The sequence below is a fragment of the Rhinatrema bivittatum genome, chromosome 7 (assembly GCF_901001135.1).
Source record: "Rhinatrema bivittatum chromosome 7, aRhiBiv1.1, whole genome shotgun sequence".
NCBI classification, from domain to species: Eukaryota; Metazoa; Chordata; class Amphibia; order Gymnophiona; family Rhinatrematidae; genus Rhinatrema; species Rhinatrema bivittatum.
The window spans coordinates 67968353-67981206 of NC_042621.1; the positions used below are offsets into that span (position 1 = coordinate 67968353).

The 12854-nt window shown below is 47.1% G+C and overlaps 1 protein-coding gene across 1 annotated transcript in view; it reads left to right on the top strand.

Annotated features, from left to right (window-relative positions):
- The first annotated feature begins 2911 nt into the window (after positions 1-2911).
- The window catches only part of LONP2 (lon peptidase 2, peroxisomal), a 241528-nt gene continuing 231585 nt past the window's right edge, over positions 2912-12854 (top strand). Inside the window, exon 1 of the mRNA XM_029608478.1 lies at positions 2912-3144. Coding sequence (XP_029464338.1) covers positions 2912-3144 — 233 coding nt within the window. The remainder of the gene's footprint in view (positions 3145-12854) is intronic.

Here is a 12854-nt window from a genome sequence, read left to right on the forward strand (position 1 = left end):
GCGAACCTCCAGTTAGCCTCTGTCTCCTCTTTTGCTCCGCCTCCTGGTGGCAGGCGCTCTCTGGGTCCGACCAGGGAGCCTACCAATCCTGCACTAGGCCAAGGGTCCTCCTCCTCCTGTCGCAACTCTATATAAGACTGAGGTGGTGACGTCATCGAAGGGTGCCTCGGGCATTTTCCCAGTGCAGGTTCCTTAAGTAGCACAGGGTCCAGCACTCACCTAGAACGGCCCTGAGGGATGGTGGTGATGGCGGCGGCGTCCTGAGCTGCGGGCAGGAATTTCGGCAGCATCCCACTGAGAAGGCAAGGCCGGCGGGTTGGCGGCTTCGGGTGAGTGCTGTGGCTCATGGGGCCTGCCTGCAAGCCACGGAATGTAACACTTAGAAGATCGGATGGGCATATAAACAGGTAATATTAAAAGATTTTAGCAGGAGCTCGGTCAGTGTGATACATCCTCAACAGAGCATTGATTTTTTATTAAGAGAAATAGATAGGGGAGTGGCTGGTGGTGGCAGTCCAGAGATGTTTCAGCCGCCTTTAATACTGTAAACCACTCAATTTTAATTGAAAGTACGAAGAGGAACAGGTGCAGAAGTAATCCCTTGGTTAAGGGAGCAGAGGGTAAAAATAAGAGATAATTATTCTGATTGGTATGTTTTAAATTCTGGGGTGCCACAGGGTTCGATTTTATCTCCAACCCTATTTAATATCTATTTATGCCCTCTCTGTTCAATTATAGTCAGTTATGCAATATCTTTTAAATTTTACGCAAGACATTCATTTGTTGTTTCCTATTTCAAAGAATTTTCATTTGAGGTTGGACACAGTTCAGAGTTGCTTATGAAATATAAATAACTAGATGTCTTCTAATAAATTAATACTTAATCCAACTAAAAAGAAGGCAATTTGGTTTTCTAAGGCCCCCTTGGCTTAGCTCTTTTGAATAATCATTAAATGGTATTCCCACTTCTTTTAAGGATTTAGTAAGCAATATGGCGCTTTGATGAAAATTGTACATCCAAACCTCAAATCATCGAGGGCAGGATGTTTTAGCTGAGGATTTTGAGGCATGCAAAATACATTTTATCCTGAAATGATTTTCAGACAGTTGTGCAAGCTTTTCTTATAGACTTAGTTTTTGGGTACTTGCCAGGTTCTTATGGCCTGGATTGGCCACTGTTGGAAACAGGATGCTGGGCTTGATGGACCCTTGGTCTGACCCAGTATGGCATTTTCTTATGTTCTTATGTTCTTAACTTTGGACTACCTAAGGTTCAAGTCAAGCCTCTTCAAACACTACAAAATTCAGCGACAAGGCTAATAAAGAGTGTGAGTGTGCGTGTGTTGTGTGTATGTGTGTGGGGGCTTTCCTTGGGAACATGTTACTCCATTATTAAGAGAATTACTTTGGTCACCTATCGAACAAAGAATCAAGTTTAAGATTTTGGTGCTAGTTTTTAAGTCCATAAATGGGTTGGCCCTTCCTGCTTGTCTAATCTATTTACATCTCACGTACCTTCAGTTAGGCTTCGGTCCGCCAATAAGGGTTTCCTCGTTGTGCCTCAGTTGGGCTGCTTCACGTAACTGATGCCCTGCGTGCGTAGGGCCTTTTCAGTTATTGGCCCTGTTCTATGGAATGCCCTGCCGTTAGAACTTGGACAGATATCTGGTTGCGGTGTGTTCCGTAAACAGCTGAAAGAAGCATATGCATGATTTCATGTATTATTTGATACGATTGAAATTTAAATTGCTTATTTGTAAGTGTATGTTCTATTGTGTTGTATTTTGGGTAAATGTTTTGCTTTCTGTATGTATTTTATGATTTCATAAATGCTTAATTGTAATCTACCCAGTACAGTGATTCTACTATGGGAGGAACAGAAATAGTTTAAGTAAGCAAATAAATAAGACTAAAGAACCAATTTGCCTCCTGAAAGCCACTGTGCCAAAACCAGCTGACATTCTGGCCAGCATGCTTTTTTTTTTTTTTTATTGGGCCATGTGCATGACTGTCAGAATTATCCCTGGGCAATCCAAAGTAAAGATAACATATATGTAAATAGCATGTGTTAATACATTTTGTACATAGGTGTTAGTGTTACACCAAATAGTATGTAGACTAGGGCTGGCCAACTTCGGTCCTCGAGAGCAACAACCAGGCTAGGTTTTCAGGTTATCCACAATGAATATGCATGAGTTAGGTTTGCATATAATGGAGGCAGATCAGTTCATGCATATTCATTGTGGATGTTCTGAAAACCTGGCCTGTTTGTGGCTCTCGAGGAGTGGAGTTGGCCACCCCCAATGTCGACCTGTGCTCTTCATCAAAAAGAGGCCACTGTTGGTTGCACAAGTCTAGATGTACTGGGGTGAAACCAGGATTGACTCAGCCTGACCCTTTTCATATGGTTACCCTCCTAATGGATAATTCGCTGAAAAGGTTTAGTGAAACACACTTTGCTCCTATGATAGCAAAGAAGAAAAGTATCAAATATGTTTTAGAAAGAGTTTTAAACAAATCGAATTTTTAAAGTTTGGTTGCATGACAAATCTGTCCATCTGATACTACATATATGTGCAGGACAGAGAATGCAAGTGTACATATCAAATAATATATGCTTATCAACGTTCAACAGAAAATTAACCAAAAATAAATATCAAAGAAACCAAAGTCGCTTTGTGTTTGTGCATTAGTGTTCCAGCGTTGCACTTTGCCGCAATGACCAGCAGATGGCACCCTAAGGGGGGAAATTGTAAAAAGCGCCTGAGGGTTAGCGGATGAATCTTGCCCCTATCGGCGCGCCGTAGCCGCGTCTCAGGCTGCACTTTACCCTGCATCGGCGGAGCCCGGACCCCGCGCCCAGGAACTCCCAGCCGCCGCCGAGCTGGTGGTGAGGGCGAAGGAGACTGCGATGGCTTCGGGCAGCGCCATCCAGATCCCCAGCCGCCTGCCCCTGCTGCTGACCCACGAGAGCGTGCTGCTGCCCGGCTCCACCATGCGCACGGCGGTGGACACGCCGGGCAACATGCAGCTGGTGCGCAGCCGGCTGCTGAAGGGCACCTCGCTGAAGAGCACCATCATCGGCGTCATCCCCAACACCAGCGACCCGGCCAGCGACTCCGAGGCGCTGCCTTCCCTGCACAGGTCAGCGCGGGTGCGCGTGCGCGGCTAATCTCAGCCTGTGCATGGGCGCAGGGGGGATAGTGCGCGTCTGATCTGCGCGCTGTCTGGGGAGGTGCAGCCTAATCTGAGCCTAACTGGATGGTACTGAAGGAACTCAAAAATGAAATTTCTGATCTTTTAGTTAAAAGTTGTAACCTATCATTAAAGTCATCCATTCTACCTGAAAACTGGAGGGTGCCAATGTAACCCCAATATTTAAAAAGTACTCCAGGGTGATCTGGGAAACTATAGACCAGTGAGCCTGACTTCAGAGCCAGGAAAAATAGTGGAAACTATTCTCAAGATCAAAATCGTAGAGCATATAGAAAGACATGGTTTAATGGAACACAGTCTGAATTGATTTACCCAAGGGAAGTCTTGCCTCACAAATCTGCTTTATTTTTTTGAAGGGGTTAATAAACATGTGGATAAAGGTGAACCACATGAGAGGCTTCAAGAAAACTAAAATGTCCCTCATGAGAGGCTTCTAAGAAAACTAAAAAGTCATGGGCTAGGAGGCGATGTCCTTTCGTGGATTACAGACTGGTTAAGAGACAGGAAACAGAGAGTAGGATTAAATGGTTAATTTTCTCAGTGGAAAAGGGTAAACAGTGGAATGCCTTAGGGATCTGTATTTGGACCAGTGCTTTTCAATATATTTATAAATGATCTGGAAAGGAATATGACGAGTGAGGTTATCAAATTTGCAGATGGTATAAAATTATTCAGAGTAGTTAAATCACAAGCAGACTGTAATACATTGCAGGAGGACCTTGCAAAACTTGAAGATTGGGCATCCAAATGGCAGATGAAATTTAATGTGGACAAGTGCATGGTGTTGCATATAGGGAAAAATAACCCTTGCTGTTGTAGTTACACAATGTTAGGTTCCATATTAGGAGCTACCACTCAGGAAAAAGATCTAGGCGTCATAGTGGATAATACTTTGAAATCGTCGGCTCACTGTGCTGCAGCAGTCAAAAAAGCAAACAGAATGTTAGGAATTATTAGAAAGGGAATGGTTAATAGAACGGAAAATGTCATAATGTCTCTGTATCGCTCCATGGTGAGACCGCACCTTGAATACTGTGTACAATTCTGGTCGCTGTATCTCAAAAAAATATAGTTTGTTTATTTATTTATTTGCAGTTTTTATATACTGACATTTGTTTAGTAACCTCACATCGGTTCACAATTAACAGAAACATTGCAGCTGTGCTAACTAGAACAAACATGCAACAGTGCTTTACAATAAACATTTACAATAAACAATAAACGTTACAATAAACTTGTTAACAAACATATGCAACAGTGCTTTACAATAATCTTGTTAAGGGGGGGGGGGGGCAGGGAACAGTGGAACAATGGACGGGAAAAATAAAATAGTGGTACAAAGCAAATTGTTATCTCACTGAACTTATAAGTCTATAAATAAATAGCATGAATTTTATAAAACACAATTGGAAAAGAAAAAAGCTGGGCATGAGAGAGAGAAATAGGATAGAAGTCTTATATCCAATTGATATCCAATTGATATGAATAGTTGCCAACAAAAAGTTAGGTGTGGTGAGAAAGAAAAAGGGGGATGTACACTTAAGTAAATTAGTGGGCAAGGCTGTAGGAGTGAGGGAGAGAGGAGAGCGTAAAGGTTAAGTATAAGCCTGTAGGAAAAGCCATGTTTTCAGTTTTTTGCATACATTTTATTGGGCATGTTTCTTGCCGTAACTCCGGTGTCATATTGTTCCAACAGCTTGGCCCGGCTATAGTTATCGCACGCTTCCTAGTTGACTCAAGAGTGGTGGTTTTAAGTGTGGGGGTGTGTAGGGTGGCTGCATGTTGTGTTCTAGGGGTTCTGGAGTGTTTGTGGAAGTAAAGATCATTATTGAACCATGTCCTGTTTTCATTGTGTAGGGTCTTGTGTATTAGAAATAAGGTTTTGAACATGATTCTCTGCGCAATGGGGAGCCAGTGCAGATCTCTGAGTATGGGAGTAATATGTTCCGATTTTCTGGTGTTGGTGAGTATGCGTGCTGCTGCATTCTGAAGCATTTGTAGTGGTAGAATGGTAGTTTTGGCTAGGCCTAGGAGAAGGGCATTACAATAATCAACTTTCAAAAAGATGAGGGATTGCAGTACAGTACGGAAATCATGTTGGTAGAGTAATGGTCTTAATTTTTTTAGAGTGTGTAGTTTGAAGAACCCATCTTTAATGGTGGTGTTGATATGTTTTTTTTTAAATTAAGGTGGTTGTCTAATGTGACTCCAAGGTTTTTAACAGTGTTAGTGATGTCAGGAGGAGTGAGTGATGTGTGAGTGGCAGCAGTTGTGTTTTTGTGATTCTGTGGGGAAATGACCATAAATTCTGTTTTATCAGGGTTAATGGCCAGATTGATGCTAGTAAGGAGATTACTAATGGCGGTGAGGGCAGTATCCCATGTTTTAAGAGCATCATTAAGGGAGTCAGTGATGGGGATAACAATTTCTATGTCATCCGCATAGATGAGGTACATAAGGCCAAGTTCTGTAAGTAGGTGACAAAGAGGGAGGCTATAAATATTAAAGAGAGTAGAGGAGAGGGCAGATCCTTGTGGTACTCCGTGATTTATATTGTATGGTTGCGATTCATGGTTTTCAAATTGACTTTGTATTTCCGTCCTTGTAGGAAAGCTTCAAACCATTGCAGTGGGGTGTTAGCTATGCCGATTTCCTTGAGCCGTGTAATGAGAATGTTGTGATTAATGGTATCGAAGGCCGCAGAAATGTCAAGCATGGCTAGTAGGAAGGATTGACCTTTGTCGAATCCAGTAAGTATGGTATTGATAAGAGAGATGAGCAGAGTTTTGGTGCTCATAAATTTACGAAAACCATGTTGCAATGGTGAGACAATTTCAAATTTTTCCAGGTGTTCAGTGAGCTGCGTTTTTACAATTTTTTCAAGGATTTTCGCTATGAAGGGAAGGTTGGAAATAGGTCTGATGATAGCTTGTTTAAGCGTATTAGGGATTTCTCCGGAAGCTAATGAGCAATTGATAATTTTAGCAATTGGGGGTGCTATGATTTCTGGGATGGAAAGAAGATGTTTGGTGGGTATAGTGTCACTTGGATGTGTGGCAGATTTCATTTTTTTAATGGTATTTTGAATCTCTAGGGACGTGGTGGGTTCGAAGGCATTAAATATAGCAAAGGAATCATGTGGGATGGTTCCGGTCAGGGGATTATTACCAGGGAACCGTACCATGATTTTAACTATTTTCTCGTGAAAGTATTTAGCTAAGTTCTCACTTTTGGTTTGGTCATCTTTATTACAGGTGGGAGTGGTATTGGTTTTAGTCATTTGTGTTACATACGTGAAGAGAGCGTTTGCATTAAATTGCAGGTCATGTATTTTTTTTGCATGGTAATTTTTTTTTTTGCGTTGAGGGTTTGCTCACGATAGATACGTGTGAGGGAGGGGTTGTTACGCCAATCTTTTTCCAATTTCCTGAGGGTGCGTTTTAGAGCTGTCAGTTCAGGGGTGTACCAAGGTTTAAGTGAAGATTTGGAGTGGCCAATTTTTTTTTTGTGCGAAGGGAGCAAAGGTCGTTGGCAATGTTCCCAGTGATATACCATGATGTGATTGCTGAGTTGATGTCAGCCAGTTCAAGATTATGAAGTTCTTTGTTGAATGCAACAGTGAGTTCATAGATAGAACATAGTTTGCGGATCTGTATAGTTTTAGGTTCTGGGAGTTGGGGTGAGGTGGTTCGTTTAAGGGTGAGGGTAGTGTGCAGGAGGTGGTGATCTGACCATGGAACAGCTGTGCTAATAGGGTCACTCAAGATGATGGGTTTGTTAATGAAAATCAGATCACGGGTATGACCATTTTGATGAGTTAGGGTCAGTGACGATCTGTGTGAAACCAATAGCTTTGAGGGATGATAGAAAGGTTTCACAGGCATTTGATAGTGGGAGGGAGTCTACATGTACATTGAAATCTCCTAAGATGATGGCAGGTTTGTCAATTTCAATGTTCTGGGCGATAAATTCAATTATGGGAGAAGGATTTTTTGAAAGAATGCCAGGGGGAATATATACTAGACAGATCTGCAGGTGAGGAGATTTAAATAACCCAATCTCAAATTTTGGGGCAATTTGCACAGGATGTGAAGTTAACTGCAATTCTTTTTTTGCAGCGAGTAGTAACCAACCTCCTTTTTTTTTTTAGGTCTTGGGATTGAGTAGATGTCATAAGTGTCATTTGGTAATTGATTAAGTAGGACGGTATCAGTTTCCTTTAGCCAGGTCTCAGTTATGGCGCAAATATCTGGCTTATCATCAATGAGTATATCATGAAGTATATTGGTTTTTTTTGTGATAGATTGCGCATTAAACAGCATGATAGCTAGAGTCGTGAGACCTAAGAATTGTGTGATTGGTGTGAGCATGATTGGGATGAGGTGTCTGTTCATTTGTTGAGGTTTCATGAGTGTATCTGTGTATGGCCAATAGTTATATTTGAGTATGGGAATGGGGTTATTTAGCATATTGCAAGTAATGCACTGAGGTGTTTAAAGATACGGGGTGTTAATAGGAATGGTATGGTGAAGATAGGGAGGGGGAAGTATGAGAGCAGATTAGGGTAAGGAGGACAATAGGCTATTTGTTAGGATTGTAGAGGGGCAACGCTAAGGGGCACGACAAGGGGCAGGCTCCTTTGTCGCGTTCCTTAGGCGCGCGACGCCTGCGTGAGAGGAAGATTTAGAAGCAGATTCTTTTAGCTTCTGTGATGTATTGCAGCTGGGGGAGGGGTTAACAGCCATGAGGTGGACGAGGAGGAGAGGGTCCGATCAGAGGGCTGAGCACAGGGGAAATCTCAATCCAAGCCCTGGATCCTGGCTTGGAGAGCAATTGAACAAGCAGAAATGAAGGTACCTGCATGAGAGGAAGATTTAGAAGCAGATTCTTTAACTTCTGTGACGTAGTTGCGATGGAGAAGGTGTTATGGTTGAGCGGTGTTTGGGTGGATCCTTGGGTACAGTGGCAGATTACCAAGCCCACAGGGAGGAGCCCTGTGAGGAGCCACACTACTGGGCTAGACTCAGAAGGCACAAACACAGTTAGTTCTTTATTATACAGACTGAAGAGAACCACCAGAGGTGGCAGTAGTGAGACACTACTGCCACCTCCCAGTCTCAGGGATCTCGGCAGAGGGGAGCCCTTCTCACCCAGTTGGTCTTGGCAGGTTTCCTAGCAAGGAAGGACTGTGGATGAGATAGATGGAGAGTTAGAGTACTCACTAGGTGTTTGCTGTAGACATGCGATTCCACCAGGTTGTAGAAGGAAGTGCAGGCAGGGAGAGCAGGCCCTCGAGGAGTGAGTACCTGTTCCCTGTAAAGCACCTGAAATAAAGCAGATGGCCCCCGAGGAGTGGGTACCCAGGTTAGCAGTTACCCCGAAGGGTAGAGAGAGAGAGCTTCCAGCAGCAGCACGGAAGCGGCAGCGTAGTGTAGACAGGAACAGATACGAGTCCTTGCTAACTCGGTGAGCTAGCAAATTAGAATAGGTTACATACCTGGATGGCGTGACGTCAGCAAGGGGGAACGCCCTTGAGGTTCACGCCAAGGTTGGAATAAAGACATGGGTGACGCGCACGCACCCTAGTAGGTACCTGGGAGGAGCAATGGCGGGAGGCTGCACCATAGCCGTTCCGGGGATGCCGGAGAGGTTGGCTTGTAGACGCGGCGGTAGCCATCTTTCCCAGGTAAGCGGGAGGAGCTGTGAATAAGGCGAGGCAAACGGGGCGAAGCCGTCTAGCACTGACGGATGCAACAGAAGGTACAGAGGAGGGCAACGAAAATGATAAAGGGGATGGAACAGCTCCCGTATGAGGAAAGACTGAAGAGGCTAGGGCTGTTCAGCTTGGAGATATGATATGATAGAGGTCTTGAATGAGTAGATGTGCCTCGATTATTTACACTTTTGGATAATAGAAGGACTAGGGGGCATTCCATGAAGTTAGCAAGTAGCACATTTAAGATTAATCGGAGAAAATTCTTTTTCACTCAATGCACAATAAAGCTCTGGAATTTGTTGCCAGAGGATGTGGTTAGTGTAGCTGGGTTCAAAAAAGGTTTGGATAAGTTCTTGGAGGAGAAGTCCATTAACGGCTATTAATCAAGTTTACTTAGGGAATAGCCACTGCTATTAATTGTATCAGTAGCATGGGTTCTTCTTAGTGTTTGGGTAATTGCCAGGTTCTTATGGCCTGGATTGGCCACTGTTGGAAACAGGATGCTGGGCTTGATGGACCCTTGGTCTGACCCAGTATGGCAATTTCTTATGTTCTTATGACTTCAGAATTGTATGGGGGGGGAGGGGGGGGGAGTGCGAGTTTAATCTGAGCCCTGCCTTCAGAGTTATTGCTTCATCAAATCTGTAATTGGAGAGTTGGGGGCGGACTGACGGTGATCTGGACCCGTGGGCAATAAGGGTCATCGACACCCGTTTTCTGGTCTTTATTCAGCAATTTGTGAAGGTTGATTTTTCTCATTTGGGTTTCTTCTAACTAACTGAATGGTGGAAAGGTACCACAGTAAAATAAGTCCAGAATTGCCGGGCAGTTTAAAAGAGCGGCATTTTATCTGTGCACTCTGTGCTCCTTTCTTTCTGTGGTGGTGGAGGGGTGGGGAGAGTGTATGGTGAGTGTGTTTCTGTGGTGGTGGAGGGGTGGGGAGTGTGTATGGTCAGTGTGTTTCTGTGGTGGTGGAGGGGTGGGGAGGGTGTATGGTCAGTGTGTTTCTGTGGTGGTGGAGGGGTGGGGACGGTGTATGGTGAGTGTGTTTCTGTGGTGGTGGAGGGGTGGGGAGAGTGTATGGTGAGTGTGTTTCTGTGTGGTGGTGGAGGGGTGGGGAGGGTGTATGGTGAGTGTGTTTCTGTGTGGTGGAGGGGTGGGGAGGGTGTATGGTGAGGTGTTTCTGTGTGGTGGTGGAGGGGGGGGGAGGGCGTTGGTGAGTGTGTTTCTGTGGTGGTGGAGGGGTGGGGAGGGCGTATGGTGAGTGTGTTTCTGTGGTGGTGGAGGGGTGGGCAGGGTGTATGGTGAGTGTGTTTCTGTGGTGGTGGAGGGGTGGGGAGTGTATGGTGAGTGTGTTTCTGTGGTGGTGGAGGGGTGGGGAGAGTGTATGGTGAGTGTGTTTCTGTGGTGGTGGAGGGGTGTGGAGTGAGTTTCTGTGGTGGTGGAGGGTGTGGAGGGCGTATGGGAGTGTGTTTCTGTGGTGGTGGGGAGGGCGTATGGTGAGTGTGTTTCTGTGGTGGTGGAGGGGGGGGGGGGTATGGTGAGTGTGTTTCTGTGGTGGTGGAGGGGTGGAGGGCGTATGTGAGTGTGTTTCTGTGGTGGTGGAGGGTGTGGAGGGCGTATGGTGAGTGTGTTTCTGTGGTGGTGGAGGGGTGGGGAGGGTGTATGGTGAGTGTGTTTCTGTGGTGGTGGAGGGGTGGGGAGGGCGTATGGTGAGTGTGTTTCTGTGGTGGTGGAGGGGTGTGGAGGGCGTATGGTGAGTGTGTTTCTGTGGTGGTGGAGGGAGGGCGTATGGTGAGTGGTGTTTCTGTGGTGGTGGAGGGGAGGGGCGTATGGTGAGTGTGTTTCTGTGGTGGTGGAGGGGAGGGCGTATGGTGAGTGTGTTTCTGTGGTGGTGGAGGGGAGGGCGTATGGTGAGTGTGTTTCTGTGGTGGTGGAGGGGAGGGCGTATGGTGAGTGTGTTTCTGTGGTGGTGGAGGGGGTGGGGAGGGGCGTATGGTGAGTGTGTTTCTGTGGTGGTGGAGGGGAGGGCGTATGGTGAGTGTGTTTCTGTGGTGGTGGAGGGGTGTGGAGGGCGTATGGTGAGTGTGTTTCTGTGGTGGTGGGGAGGGCGTATGGTGAGTGTGTTTGTGTGGTGGGGTGGAGGGGTGGGGAGGGCGTATGGTGAGTGATGTTTTCTGTGGTGGGTGAGGGGTGGGGGAGGGCGTATGGGGTGAGTGTGTTTTCTGTGGTGGTGAGGGGTGGGGAGGGCGTATGGTGAGTGTGTTTCTGTGGTGGTGGAGGGGTGGGGAGGGCGTATGGGTGAGTGTGTTTCTGTGGTGGTGGAGGGGGTGGGGAGGGCGTATGGTGAGTGTGTTTCTGTGGGTGTGGGGAGGGTGTATGTGAGTGTGTTTCTGTGGTGGTGGAGGGGTGGGGGGGGGCGTATGGTGAGTGTGTTTCTGTGGTGGTGGAGGTGGTGGGGAGGGCGTATGGTGAGTGTGTTTCTGTGGTGGTGGGGAGGGCGTATGGTGAGTGTGTTTCTGTGGTGGGTGGGGAGGGCGTATGGTGAGTGTGTTTCTGTGTGGTGGTGGAGGGGTGGGGAGGGCGTATGGTGAGTGTTTCTGTGGTGGTGGGGAGGGGCGTATGGTGAGTGTGTTTCTGTGTGGTGGTGGAGGGGTGGGGAGGGCGTATGGTGAGTGTGTTTCTGTGTGGTGGTGGAGGGGTGGGGAGGGCGTATGGTGAGTGTGTTTCTGTGGTGGTGGAGGGGTGGGGAGGGCGTATGGTGAGTGTGTTTCTGTGGTGGTGGAGGGGTGTGGAGGGCGTATGGTGAGTGTGTTTCTGTGGTGGTGGAGGGGTGTGGAGGGCGTATGGTGAGTGTGTTTCTGTGGTGGTGGGGAGGGCGTATGGTGAGTGTGTTTCTGTGGTGGTGGAGGGGTGGGGAGAGTGTATGGTGAGTGTGTTTCTGTGGTGGTGGAGGGGTGGGGAGAGTGTATGGTGAGTGTGTTTCTGTGGTGGTGGAGGGGTGGGGAGAGTGTATGGTGAGTGTGTTTCTGTGGTGGTGGGGGGAGTGTATGGTCAGGGTGTTTCTTCCCTGACAAGGGCAGTCCTTTCACACTTGTTTACCTGCAGCCTCCCAAATGCAGTTTTATCTCCTCTCCACCGCTTCTCCTCTTTCTCTTCCCTAATTTAGGCCCTCGCTCTCTTCCTCCCCGCTGTCTCAGTGCAGTTATCTCCCAGGACCCCACCTACCCGTTTGCAGTCCTTTTCTCTCCTTTCCTCCTCACCTCCTCTGTGCTTCCACACTCTGCCCCTCTGCTACAGCTCTCTCTCTCTCCTTTCCTTAGCTTTGCTGCTGGTATATCTTAGGCTCCCAGTGAAGCCAGACGATGCCATCTTCCTCTTTTTCTCCCCACGGTGGCCCAAAGATGGCTCCTTCCTCCTGGGCCCAGTTGCAGCAGAAACAAACCCTAGCTCGGGCCTCCCTTCGGCAGTGTCAGAGGTCTGGCTCTCCCGCTGGTGCTGCTGTGTCTGGTGGCGTCGTGGCCCAGCGTGTTTTCCTGACTCGTGCTGTCATGGCAGCCACGTGGCCCTGCTGGTGCACCAAGCGCTGGCATCTGCCCCAGGGGTTCTGAGGAGCCCTGTCGTGACTTGAAAGGGCAACGTTGTGATCCCGCTGCTGCTGCTGCTGTGGTTGCGCTTCCAGGTTTCTGACAGCAGGTTGGCAGTGTCGCCACTACTCCTCTTCACCGTTACTTTAGCTGGAGCCAACTTTTGGGGCAACTATGACAGGAGAGCCCTGCTGACACAGGCTGTTGATGGTAGAGGTGCTGGCCCCACTTCCCCCGATATTGCTGTTCCTGTTGTGCTTATATATTGGATTTGTAGACCGACAAGTCCCCTGCCTGGGATGCCAGTGTTGCAGACGGACTGACACATGAAATAG